Genomic DNA, 14,653 nt, shown 5'->3' with positions numbered 1-14,653 from the left:
GTGATTGCTAACAGCAATCACAGCGAGCACAGTCCCATCATGCCTAGGTACCAGCATTTACTGGTTGCCTAGGCTAACAGCAATCACACTCCTATCATGCCAAGTCATATTGCTAATTTTGTCCAATTGCGTGTTACCTACTTTTATTAAACATGTGAGTTTTTATTATTATTTTTAAAGGTGGGGGTCATTTTCGGTTTTGGCTAAGTGAACCCTGAATGTTTTGGTCCAGAATTTTCATTTTAGTTCATCCCTAGAATAAATCTAGGGAATCCTGAATTTGTAGTCGCAAAACTTTCAAGGCCCAGAAATCAGTGAGAGGAAGAGTAAAGGTTTTGTGTTATTTACTTTATTTTAATCTGCATATTTTATTAAAGGCCATATTTTTTGTCACAGTGAAAAATGAGTGCGGCCCTCGCACGTATACAATTCTGATGAAGTGGCCCACTGCAGAAAAAACTTGGACACCCCTGGATTATGCCCTTTGTACATGCGCCCCTTTTTCTTTGATTATGATTCAATATGTAAATTGAATTTGTTGAATTAGTTGAAAAAAAATTGTTGGGTAAAAATCATGTTTTTTTTGGGGGGGTGGGGGGGCCCTTAACAGATTCTCGCACCCGGGCCCTGAGGCGTCTAGTTACGCCCATGTTTGTTACAAGTTTGTTTGTTCCCAAAATGAATAACATTGACACTTACTTGCAATAACTTCCTCAGTTTGTCCAAACCCTTCTGCAGAGAACTTTCATCTTCTCAATATTTACCTTACATATCCTTATGGCATCTGACCATACCAAGATGCCCCCCGTAAAATCACACCAGGTGTTGCAGTGGATGTAATCTACTTGGATTTTGCCAAGGCGTTTGACACGGTTCCACACAATAGGTTAGTATTCAAACTGAAAGAAATTGGTCTAGATGCAAATTCTTGTTCTTGGGTTGAACATTGGTTAGTGATAGTGTACAGAAGGTTGTTATAAATGGTAAATTTTCAAGCTGGACAAAAGTGGTAAGTGGTGTCCCTCAGGGTTTTGTTCTGGGACCAGTTTTATTCAACATATTTATAAATGACCTTGCAATAGGCGTTGAAAGTCACGTTTCTGTGTTTGCAGATGACACTAAACTCTGTAACGTAATATAATGTGAGCAGGATATTACTTTGCTGCAGAGGGATTTAGACTGGGGGACTGGGCACACAAATGGCAGATTAAATTTTATGTAGATAAATGCAAAGTTATGCACTTCGGGGTAAGGAATGCGCAAGCAACTTACACCCTAAATGGTAGTGAGTTAGGGATAACAACAAATGAGAAGGATTTGGGAATTGTTAAAACTAGGAAACAATGTGCAATGTCAGTCAGCAGTTGCTAAGGCAAGTAAGTATTGTCATGTATAAAAAGGGGCATCAATTTGCAGGATAAAAATATAATTTTGCCTCTTTGCAAATCAATGATAAGACTGCACCTTGAATATGCTGTGCAATTTTGGGCATCTATTCTAAAGAAGGATATTATAGTACTGGAAAAGGTGCAGAAGCGGGCTACAAAATTAATAAAAGGAATGGCGCCTCAGAGGGGATATGATAGCATTATATAAATATATTCGGGGCCAATACGAACCCTTGTGTGGAAATCTATTCATAAACAGGACTATGCATAGGACACGTGGTCATGCGTTCAGACTGGAAGAAAGGAGATTCAGACTAAAGCAGAGGAAAGGGTTTTTTACAGTAAGGACGATAAGGATGTGGAATTCTCTGCCTGCAGAGGTAGTTTATCAGAGTCTGTACAGACATTTAAACAGCAACTGGATGAATACTTGCAAAAACATAATATTCAGGGATCCAAGGAGAGATCTGAATGCCATTCTGGGGTGAAGAAGGAATTTTCCCCCCTAGTTTGTGCAAAATTGGAAAGCGCAACAACTGGGGTTTTTTGTCTTCTTTTGGATCAACAACAAGAAATTAACAGATATGGGAAAGGCTGAACTTGATGGACGCATGTCTTTTTTTCAGCCTATGTGACTATGTAACTATGTAATATTATTAGGTGCTTTATTTTAATTTTCATTTCATTTTGGAATTATGATTAATAAAGTACTCACGAACATGCATTCTTCTTTACATGAGGTGTACGGGACATTAGACTATTCTTTAAAGAGGTAAGCATTGAGACACAACTATGGCTACCTAAAATGTGTCTAGACATGCAAAGTAGAGCCTCCCTACATTCATACACATATTTTTAATAATAATAAAAGTCAAATAAAGGCTGAAATTAGTTTGAATGGCTTTATATGACCCACACAGCGTAGCTGTGGATACCATGACACAATATTTCAGGGTGATGATATTCCTTTGTAATTATATATCTATTGTTACTAGAAACCAGCATGACAGTATTGGTATCCTTTAATATTTCTGCTCTTGGGATGTATCACTGTATCAATTAATAATCCCTGTGTTTACAGCATAATCCCCAGAAACACTCCCATAGGCACTGGCATATTTTACTTAGTGGTTTATTCAACTCTGCTCTAAATGGCTGTTGTAAATTAATATTTTTCTTTATTTTATGAGTTCTTTATCCTAAAATAATTTCACACTCTCTTTCATCGTGTTTTCTGTGTTCATTATCTTTAGACACAATTGGTGTCAGAGCTTAGAGCTTAGCAGTATCAGGAGCTGACAAGCTCTGACATTGTAGCTAAACCAAGACTGACACAAGGAACAGACAGTAAGCCATTCACTGTGTGAAAATTATGTAAACAGCATGTGCTTTATTATTCCGAAGAGCAGTTTCAAGACCACTAAGTGTGATCATTTAATACAGAGCACAAGCATTTGAAGGTGTCTTCATTCAAGGAGCTGTCTAAAGTTCAGACAAATGGTAAAAAAAAGGATTGCGCTCACTAGTAAATGATTCAATTCCTAGTGCACAAAGTGAAGTAAAACATGCATAGCACTTGGGAACATAACTTAAAATCAAAACTTGTCTAAACAGATCAAACTGTACCACTGGGCAGTCAATTAAGAACAAAATAATTGAACAATTAGATTCAATGAAGGTAAACTAGCTGTAAAATATGTCAGGATCCCCTTGATATATGCTTAAACAAGATAATTAAACATTTTCATATACACTAATCCCTACTGGGATTATCTTGAAAACAAGTAGTTGAGGAGCCAACTCGTAAGGAGGCCATATTGGATTTAGTGCCCTTACGAAAAAATTACTGCAGTTTTTCTGAAGTAATACTGCAGTTTTTTGGACTTGAAAAAACTGCAATACTGCACTTTTACTGCAGTATTACTGCACATTTACTGCAGTTTTATTGCATTTGTACTTCACTGTACTGCAGTTTTACTGCAGTTATTTTTGTACGGAAGTACAAATGCAATAAAGCTGCAGTACATTGAAGTACAACTGTAGGTTTGCAGTATAAAAAAAAGTGCACTAAATGTGCAGTAATACTGCAGTACAACTGCAGTACAGTGAAGTACAAATGCAGTAAAACTGCAGTAAATGTGCAGTATTGCAGTTTTTTCATGTCCAAAAAACTGCAGTATTACTTCAGAAAAACCTGCAGTCATTTTTTGTAAGGGTGTTCACAAATGGAGATTTGTTAACGGATATTTCTGTAGATGAAAGTTTGGGATCTAGTGATCATCAGTCTGTGTAGTTTAATATACAAACAGTGACTGAGTCGCCCCACAAAAAAATACAAGTTTTAGATTTTGGAAAAGCTGACTTTTCTAAAATGAGAATATATGTAGAGGAGTCACTTTCAGACTGGGGCCATTTAAATGGAGTCCAGGAGAAATGGGATTGTTTAAAAGTTGAATTATTAAAGATAACAGAAAATTGTATTAGGCTGGTAAAGAGTAAAAAATTTAAGAAACCGTTTTGGTATTCCACAGAAGTAGCCAAAAATACCAAAAATACCAAAGTGAAGAAGATAGACAGATTTATAAGATTAGGCAGAAAGAAGCAAAGCAAGTTATAAGGGCTGCCAAATCACACGCAGAAGAGAGAATTGCCCTGTCAATAAAAAGGGGAGATAAAACATTTTTAGATATATAAATGAGAACAAGGAAAGTAAAACAAGGATTAGTTAGATTAAAAACAAAAGAAGGAATGTATGTAGAAGAGGATAAAGGTCTAGCTGACTGCCTCAATTAATATTTCGGTTCAGTTTTTACAAATGAGGGACATCAATTATTATAAGAGCTTGGTAACGTACCGTTAACGGATTTAACGAATCATTGTTAACGGGAGTCGTCCCAGGGGATTGGAAAATAGCGAATGTTGTGGCCATTCACATGAGCACTTCACAGAAAACACCTGATTCTGCACTACTTCCAGAAGAGCATTTTATCTTACGGAGGTGTCCGGTAACCCTCATTTTATCAATGCACATTTTGCACTTGAGCTGGTCCTCAGTGCATGTCTGTTTGTGAGTTTATTTATAATAAATTATAAACAGAGATGTTTTAAAGAGACAGTATTACACTATTTTTGTCCTTTTTGTCCTTTCTTACATATGTCCACCTGTGTCCTTGAGGGGGTCATTCAGTCCAGCTTTACCAAGAGAGCTATTTTTGTTGAGATATTCTGTTTTTTACTGGCTATATCATATACATTATCAGGCAACTGCTGGCCCTAAAGTGCCTTTTAAGGCCGCTATGTCAAAGCCAGTGTGGGACCGGCCACATATGCCTGTCCCTTACATGTTTAAATTCCATCACTTTATTAACCATTACTTCTTCTGCTTGCAGGCTGGGCTACTCATCTACCACCCCATCAGTAAAACTCTGTACAGTTATATATATATTTTTAAGTCTACAATCAACTTGGCAAAGTATGCATGGATGCCATACTATTGTCAAACTGATCATAAATATAGATGAATAATAGAAGGTGAATTAAAGGTCATAGTCAATGTATTTGATCTATTAGACAATATAATTTATTGCATATGTATCTATAAAATATATTTTTTAAATGTTTGTATGAAGTTAGCAAGCCCCACATTCCAAAGCAGCCCCCTCATATCATGTCACTACAGCACAGCACCAACATTCTAGTCCGTCAGTTACAATACGTCTTTATTTCCCCAAACAAACAGTGGGATGGGAAAATCTGACGGAGGGTATCTGACTCCCACTCTGAGGTTGTTAACCTTTGGACTCCCAAAGTTTCTATTTGGTGCCATGTTGCTATTTATCTTATAGTATGCTTTAAATTAAATTGGTAATTGAAGTGTTAAGGGGCTTGGCAGTGTAAGGCATAGACAATGAATGCCATTTTGTGGACACAGACTTCAAGAACAGTTGGTGAACGAGAAGGAACAGTGACAAGAAGAATAACAGGACCTTTCTTATTTTTCCACTGAAACCATGGGTAAGTCAGGACAACTCTATCTATCTATCTATCTATCTATCTATCTATCTATCTATCTATCTATCTATCTCTATCTAGTTATCTTAATTTATATGTAAAAAAAACAATGCTGTTAAACAACATATTACATATCAGACAATGTAGGAAATTTATCATGTGATTTTTTTCTACAGTTTATTAGACTGCATTTTTTGAATATGCCAATAACATTGTTTCTGTAAAAAGCAACTAAAAGTTATCTTTATAAATTCTTAAAATACAGTTACCCATACTACACCCTCTGGTCTCCAGTCTAGCGTCTAGACATGGACATGGCAAGGAATAACCAAAATAAATATCCAGCAGCATCAGGAGAAATCTACTATGTATGGCGGTGTTGAAGTACTGATATCTATATGTATATATATATATATAGACTTGATTTTGTATAGGACTTATATATCCATATAGGTTTATGTTCAAAAGTTAATGGGTCTACCACGTTATCTTAATAAGATACAGTTACCTTCAGTGAAACTTTTTGTCAATTTAGATTCCTCCCCTTAGAATGTATCAGCATTATAATGAACTCTTCTAGAATACTACAGTTGAAATCTTGTAGTTCTGAAATCTGTCAAATTTATAAAAGAAGATAAAGCCCAACCATTATAAAAATGTGAAACACTAACATAAATACAGAAGAACATTAACTAGAACAGATATTTTGAGCCACGAACTTAAACCTTTTTAATAATAATAATAATAATAATAATTAGAAGAAGAATCCATTTCTTAACTTGAATGGATAAATCACATTCTAGGCAGCTCTTAATTCTGGACCTGTGAAAAATATACAATACATTTCCATCAAGTACAAAACCAAAATTTCACTTATATATGTCTCATCGTGAATTGTAAAGTCAATTTAATATTAAATGTTATTGAGACATAACAATAACACCCAGCATGAGCTGGAATAATCATGTTGAAGGCCACCATTGTGTTATTTTATGTTGCATAGCTATTTATCAAGTTGCAAAGAAAGCCATAAATTAAACTTCTGTCTTTTCCTAATACCTACAGTGGATTATCCTAAAGAAAGACAAAACGGGGGCATACTTTTAAGATTTATTTTAGGTGGTTAAAATCCTATCTCTAAATGTTTTTCCCTGAATTAATCCCGTCTTTTCTAATTGTAGCCCTTACAACTACATCACAAATTATATAAAGTATATATGGATTCACATTGATAACATTTGTTAGATTTTTGCAGTTCCAGTTCTGAATATTTATGATGATTTATGACGCGTAACTGATTTTGATACAGACAAAGAGGAATTTTAAATTTTATTGAATTGAATTTTAAATTTTATTAAATCTTGCATACAAATTTCACTGTATAGCAGATTTTAATTTTTCTCCCCACAGATGTAAATTAAGCTTTGTCTTCATTATATAGCATAATAAAACATCATTGTTCTATCACTGCATAATTTTGTTGGCACATTATAAATGAAAGATAAGAGAATTTTGAACTGGGTGTAAGCTTTTTTTATATATATATATATATATATATATATATATATATATATATATATATATATATATATATACACACAAATACTTATTATATGAACACTCATGATCATTATATAATGATCTATTTATCTAAATTTGTGGGCAACAAAGTGGAGGGATTTAGTAAGAATCCCTGTGTAATCCATCACCCTGGCTATGTTGTTTCAGATTGTTGGGTACTTGTTAGTATATGTGGGTGTATTGTTAACTAATCTACTACATGTAAACAAGTGTGCATAAATAAACAGAAATGGAAATTTCCATTTATCTGTGCGTAGGAAAATATAATTGATGCTGAACAACTCCACCAATAAGCGAGTTGACCTTATATGTGTGGCTATAATGTTTATGCAAACATTCCCCCTACGTGCTCTTATGTACATGCTTATGTATCTTTTGTAGTTATCCCCTTAATACTGATGGACATATCAAACCTTGGGGGCAATTATGTGTATCTGAAAATCTCTGCAACTTGCATTAATAAATGTGCATACCAGTAAATTTAACTCTGGTTTACAGACAACTTTTGAAACTATTACCAATGCAGTTTAATCTGTTTATATATAAATTATTTTACTTTGAACCGCTCCCCTGCTTGTCTATCTTTTTTACCCTGAAGGGGATACTTTCTCGATGATCTATAAAATGAATCTTGATCTTCATATCAATGAGAATAAAAAGAAAGAGTGGCCAAAAAACAATCAGTGGCCAATAAAAGGCATGCAGTTGTTGTAATGACTAATCTCAGAGATTTACTGTGCCCCTAACACCATTTTTGTGGTCAGGAGGAGAAAGATGAATTGTGCTCTTATTGCTCATTATAAACAGTTTTATACTATTATTATTAGATCGTTTTCAATATATAAATATGTGTGTGTGTATATATAGTGTGTATATATATATAATTTGCAGTGAAAATACATTGTCTATACCACACTGGTTATTACACAAAAAACATTTGCAATAAATGACAAATAAGCAAAAACATTTTTAAAGAATGAATATTTAAAAACAGTTCAGTAGACTTCTTTCCCAGAGTATGTGGAAATACTGAAAAAACTTATTATTTGTAGTCAGCAACACCTTCTGAGTACAACAATACACTTGCTTGGGTATGGAATATAGGATATTGTGGGGTCAAATTTGGAACATGCATTATATTTTTTAAAATTTTAAATTTACATTTGGGCCACAGTATAAAACTGTATATTTCCTACAAGCACTCCCCCTATTACAACCACAAATCTAAGGGGGACACAGGAGTTTATGAGATTTTTTTGCTTTATGGTTTTTGAATATTTCGTTATATTTTGGGGTGAATGCCTCACATTGGGCTACCTGGAGCAAGAAAAAAACACAAAAAAATAATCCCACACTTTTTCTGAGTACATGTATGTGGTATATTATCAGTGCAAAGTTATAAGAGGCCCCCAAATCATGAGAAGTTGTTTTTCTTTTCTTTGCTTTGGGGGTAAAACTACTCCTAAATACCAAAATAACCCCCAACACTTATGTGTTCTCTGAAAGCCCATCGCCTGAGGATTTCTAGGTGGCCCACCACAAGCACCAATCTAATGGGTTTCAACTTATTTATTTTGAACTAGGAAGGGATACATCTAGACATCAAGATAAACCCCAAAACTATATATTCCCCCAAAAGCAGAAAGCCTAAAGACCCCAAATACACACAGAAATCTAATGGAGACACAAAATATGAAGATTTTTTTTTCTATCTTTTCACATTTCTTGTACATATCTGGATGTCCTGTTTTCCTGTAGACATAGCATGGTTCTTCCTCTGGGTTTTGGGGCAACTTTAAAAAAAATGGTGTCTCTCCTTCCCTAGGTTTGGGGCTAATTTTTAAATATGTTTTTAGTTTCTGAGAAAATGGAGGTATCTTTCTGCCAGTACCTGACCTTTTGTTCTTCTGCTACCGCTGAAAAAAAGCTAGACTAGCAGCACTGCTGTGTATAAACCTGTTATATTATTACCTAGAATGTTTTGAGATGTAAGGCATATAGAAAAGCAGTTCTGATGCAATGTGCTGTATGTAGTATAGCATCAGGAACATTCCATTGACTTCCATTTAGAATTTTTGCCACAGAAAATCAGTTTGTATGGCCTAGGCTAGTTCAGTTAGTCATGATGATAATCAAATATTCAACTAGTCTTTTTCTCTCTCAATCCCAGGTTGGCATGATGGATGTGTGCGTTGTATGGTTGGGGTTCCATTTGCTTCCATCATAGCCACAGTTCTTTGTTTTGCTGGAGTGGCTCTGTTCTGTGGATGTGGCCATGAAGCTCTTAGTGGAACAGAGAAACTGATTGAAACATATTTCTCCAAAAACTACCAAGAGTATGAATACCTAATTCATGTGTAAGTATTAACTACAAATGTAGAGTAACTAGAAAAGCAAAGTCATTTGTAATGTTTTATAATGTGTCACATATTAATGTGAAATGATAACATGCCGGATCCATTTGATGTTATTTTAAGCTGCAAACTTGCTTTTCTTTCAAAAACAAGATTTTTTTTGAAAACTTTTAAGCAGTAGTGTATCTATCCAGCAAGGGCCAGTTAGCCCCTGCTCCTTCCCCTATCATAAATGCTTTGGGATGGGTAGTGATAAATCCTAAGGGGCAGGAATGCCTTATAGTTTGCCCCTTACCACCCCTTGCCATATGATTTGGAATATGTGGTTTATAAATCCTAAATGGTAAGGATGTTAAGCCTCTGCCCTTGTCCTCTAAGCATGTTAGAGATTAAAATATGAAGAAAATGTATTTAAAAGCCTCTATCCTGACAAAGAATGCTACTTATACTTAACTGCAGTTTTGGAAAGATCATCCTTGGTATTGCTTTAAGAAATAATAGTATTTTTTCATGGAATGCTTAATTTGTGACTCAAAAGCAAATACTGATAGGCTGTCGTCATAGAAGTTTAAAAAAGTTTCACAAATTATGTTTTAAACCAAATAATAGAATATGTTAAGATTTATATGTTTAACATGCTAGAAAGCTCAATCAATGTTTTAAGCAGAAGAGCACCGTCAAATGTCCATTCAGTGTTGTCAAATTATGCCTTGATTGAAGTCATCATTTTTAATGAAATGGGCCATCCTATTGAAAGCCCAAAGGAAAACAAAACATAAACGGTCAAAAAAAATAAAAATGTTCTGCTCCAAATGTAAATGAATTAAAAAAAATAACCTATGTTTGAACAGGAGCTTATACATACTCCTCCCACATCTAGAGGCTAGCCATGTTCAGTGACTAACATTAACTGTAACTTGAGTTGAGCAGAACTAATCAAGGCAATAAACAAAGGTAATCAAGGGATATAAATAAATAAATAAATAAATGTGAGAAACCTCTGCTTGCTATTTTGTGGAACCTGTGCACAGAACCTAAGTTGAGATAACTTATTGGGAGTGATGTGCCTGAGGTTGCAAGTAGAAGCATACCTTTTGAGCTTCTTATTAATACAGTGGCTGTCACATTGTTACAATACATACTAAGGGAGATACATTATAAGAAGTGTGCAAGCTGTCCCATAGTCTCAACAAATGGAAATGTACCTCAACTAACTATATAGAAAAAAAACTATTTTTATATTTTCCTCTACAGGACCAATGCCTTCCAGTATGTGATCTATGGAACTGCAATCTTCTTCTTTCTGTTTGGGGTTCTGTTGCTAGCAGAGGGATTCTACACCACAACTGCCATTAAACACATTTTGGGAGAGTTTAAGCCCCAAGGAATGAAGGGTGGGCTCATTTCCACTGTGACTGGTGGTCCACCCAAAGGGAGAAGCTCCAGAACAAGGCAGCCTGTGCACACCATAGAGCTGCTCTGCCGTTGCCTTGGGAGATGGCTAGGACACCCTGACAAGGTGACATCACCTTTTATTGAAGGAATAATATAATGTTTAAATAATCAAAATAAATAACAAAAGAGCAGTATTGTACAAAACACACAAATGCCATTAAAGCACCAGCAAAGAAAGAATTCCTGTTGTGCAATTTTAAAAACCACTAGTTGAAAAAAATTGGAGAAACACAAACAATGAAAATTGTAATACATTCACCCACAACAATGGTAGATTTTACTTTCCACCTATTCACATATATATTATATGTTTATACATATATACAATTATATATATTATATTATATAACATTTAAAACTAAACTAAACTAAAACTAAAATATACCAAAAGCTCATAAAGCCTTACTCTTAAAGTCACCATTTTCTATCTTCTTTGTAGTTTGTTGGGGTCACTTATGCTGTAACCATCCTGTGGATCCTGATCTTTGCCTGTTCTGCTGTACCTGTCTACATTTACTTTAACACATGGGTAACGTGCCAGTCCATTGCTGTCCCAGGAAAGACTTCAGCCAGCATAAGTACTCTATGTGCCGATGCCCGGATGTATGGTAAGTATGAGGATCACAGAATATATGCAATTGCTAACGCAAATAAGTCTTCATTCTATGAACATGATTGAGTTATCTCTTATCTGGGTCTATATTTTGACAGGGGTTCTTCCATGGAATGCCTTTCCTGGGAAAGTGTGTGGAACAAGTCTTCTAGCAATATGCAAGACAAGTGAGGTTAGGATATTGCTTAGACTAATGCTGTTCTAGTAAACATTCAAAGAATAATCACTCCCTGAAAAGTGTAAATAATATTTACTCCAACATTTTTTGTAACACACATTTCCATAATGGCACTGGCAAATCGGTCATGGTTATTAAACATATTCAGGAGTTTATGCGCTGAATATGAAAGTAGTCTAAAAATGTAAAACATCATGTAAATAATCAAAGTGTTAAGGGTCGGTTGAACTCATGGGCATGGCTAGTGAAAAAAAAATAATACAAATTGGTAATAACTGGGACCTTTGGAACAGGAACATGTTTGAAAAATTTTCAACATGCACAAGGTGAAGCTATATCAAAGGAACCTTGTTATGTTAGAGTACAATTGGCTACAGAGGGGTAACACAAAATGAGCAATATTGATAATTGAGATGATATATATTTATAATACATATACAGTATATCTAGGTTTATTAGTAATTTAAGGTTGCAAAAAGCATTCACATAAAATAAGCATGATCTTGTGTCACGCTGAAAAATGTTGAACTGACAATTTTAGAGTTTCAGGCATGCTTTGTCAGTCTCTCTTAAGGCATTGTATCCAATGTCTAGGCAAAACATAAAGGAAATTAGCATTTTGTAATTAGGCTGAAGTCTATGAAATATCTATAAACTATATAAAATACGGTATTTGAAAACCAAAACAATATAATTAACCAGTTATCTCCATGATAAAAATAGTTTGGTATTTATAGCTATTAAACATATTTTTCCATATTTCAGTTCCAGATGACATTCCACCTTTTCATTGCTGCATTTGTGGGTGCAGCTGCAACTCTTGTGGCCCTGGTGAGTTATGCATCAAGATTCCACCACCCAAAAAAATTATATCTTTTTACATTATTTATTTATATGTCTGTTTATTATTATGCATATAGTTTGCATTTCAAACAGAGGAAAGTACATACACTATATGGACAAAAGTATTTGGGGCACATTACCATGTATTTGCCCCCCCCCCTTGCAGCTATAACAGCTTCCACTCTGGATATGCTTTCCACAAGATTTTGAAGTGTTTCTGTGGGGAGTAGAGCATTTGTGAGATCAGGTACTGATGTTAGACGAGAAGGCTCTCAATTTAGTTCATCCCAAAGGTGTTCAATGGAGTAAAGGTCAGGGCTGAGTCCACTGGACACTTTTGAGTTGAACTGGAATGGAGATTGCGAGCCAAGCCTTCTCATCCAACATTAGTGCAGACCTCACAAATGCTGTACTGGATGAATGGCAAAAATTCCTACAGAAACAGTCCAAAATCTTGTGGAAAGTCTTTCCAAAAGCATGGAAATTCTTATAGCCGCAAAAAAGGGGGGCCAACTACATATTAATGTCTATGTATTGAAAATGTGATGTCATAAAAGTCCCTGTTGGTGTTATGGTCAGGTGTCCCAATACTTTTGTCCATATGGTGTATGTTCTCAGTAGTAGGATCTAGTATCAATCTAGCAAACCTACAGCTTTTGAATCATCTATATGTATTATCATGTGCATTTCAAAGTGTGATCCAAATCAAAGCAAATGTGGCTCTGCACCATCTTCTGGTCATCGTTTTCTGTATGAAACATGCAAGAATTGGTGACCTTTATACTGTAGTTAAATATATTTCAGAAACCTCTGCAATTAAAAGTTTAAATGCATAAAATTAGAATGGCAATTCAGACTGAGTATATATACAGACTATAGATATTACTGATATCTATTTAGTATATATTCAATATAAAATATCTCTCCCCTACATTCCTTTGCAGCTCACTTTTATGGTAGGCGCTTCTTTCAACTATGCTGTGCTTCGAGTTACTGGCCGGAGCGATCGTTCAAAGTTTTAGACCTTGTGTCAACTGTTGATAAAAAATCCTGTCTACATAATCATTGTTATGGCTTTTTTTTTCATTTTTATATAACATATACATTGTCTTCTTCTCTAGGTGACATCTGTTTGCTCTTTTTTCCCACCTGGTCTTGTGTTAGAAGTCATTTAGTGAGCTCCACATTAAGATGAATTTGCTTACCTATATAAAAAATAAGACACTGAACAGGAATTTAGCCATTTATGTCTGGATATACAAAATAACAGAACATATTAAACATGTCATGACATTTCAATCTTCATGTTACACTGGAGTTTATTCATTGAAGCATTAGCAGGAGAGTATTGGTTTGAACATCCTAAATCCACTATTAAGGCACTTCCATGGCAAATGCAAGAAAGGCTGTGCTGCCCTCAAGGTTATAACACAGAACCCCAGCCCCTATGACTTGGAACCCCCAAGACCTCATGTTCAGAAATGGATCTTTTGAAATTTACCCTATTGTTAATGATCTCATTGCATACCAGTGGCTCATATTTTTAGCAAAATTGCTTTAATTTGGTTATTAATATTTACATCCACAATAAGATACATACATGGGTTGGGTCTCCTTAATAGCTTGCAGGGGACCTCAGGAGTTTGTGTTACACCACTGCTCAACCCTGGATAATGCATTGTTCAGTCAATGAAGTGACCTTTAAGAAGATCTTTACAAATATAAGCATGCTTTATTCAGGGCCACCCAAACTATTCTTGCTGGAGTTGGCCCTTTATAATTTAGTGAAATAAGCAGGATGAAATTGCAACTCTTCTGCAATCTTGCCTGTCAACTGTGCCTTTATTGAATAAACCCCACTTTGTAAATGAAGCAATTATATCACCTAGCTTTACTTGATATATTAGCAGTAAGAATGACCAGGCTTTCTAAAATGAGACATCTCCAGTTGAAATAGAACTATTTGATTTCCAACAATTCTGAAAGCTGCTGAGAACAGCCGGCATTGTTGAACAGAGGCTAGGTATGCACCTTCGGACATCCTTACAGTAAGTTTGTTTTAAATTTGTCCCTCAATCTTCTGTAAAAATCATGCGAAGTACTGGCTTCTTCTGAATATATTTAAACACATAATTTTGGGACCTGGAATTAAAATCCCTTTCTCCAAATCTCTGAGGCTCCAAAAGCTAACATATCTTTATGTTTTCTTTTTGTTTCTTATTTTACTTTG

At 35.0% G+C, this 14,653-nt stretch overlaps 1 protein-coding gene across 1 annotated transcript; it reads left to right on the top strand.

The window, feature by feature from the left end:
* The first annotated feature begins 5,398 nt into the window (after positions 1–5,398).
* On the top strand, positions 5,399–13,445 carry LOC149282322 (myelin proteolipid protein A). The gene is made up of 7 exons (XM_089498375.1): positions 5,399–5,402; positions 9,151–9,337; positions 10,589–10,745; positions 11,229–11,397; positions 11,501–11,574; positions 12,346–12,411; positions 13,368–13,445. The coding sequence occupies exons 1-7, from the start codon at positions 5,399–5,401 to the stop codon at positions 13,443–13,445; spliced, it is 735 nt and encodes a 244-aa protein (XP_089354501.1).
* Positions 13,446–14,653: the final 1,208 nt, after the last annotated feature.

Source organism: Sceloporus occidentalis, unplaced genomic scaffold, assembly GCF_023333645.1.
Source record: "Sceloporus occidentalis isolate IW3139 unplaced genomic scaffold, rSceOcc1.0.p SCAF_119, whole genome shotgun sequence".
Lineage (NCBI taxonomy): Eukaryota > Metazoa > Chordata > Lepidosauria > Squamata > Phrynosomatidae > Sceloporus > Sceloporus occidentalis.
This window is presented reverse-complemented; position numbering and strand designations above follow the sequence as displayed.

Coding starts and splice junctions, on each gene's coding strand:
- LOC149282322 (XM_089498375.1), top strand. Junction 11,575..12,345: donor CAATATGCAAGACAAGTGAG/GTTAGGATATTG, acceptor TCCATATTTCAG/TTCCAGATGACATTCCACCT. Junction 12,412..13,367: donor CTGCAACTCTTGTGGCCCTG/GTGAGTTATGCA, acceptor ATTCCTTTGCAG/CTCACTTTTATGGTAGGCGC.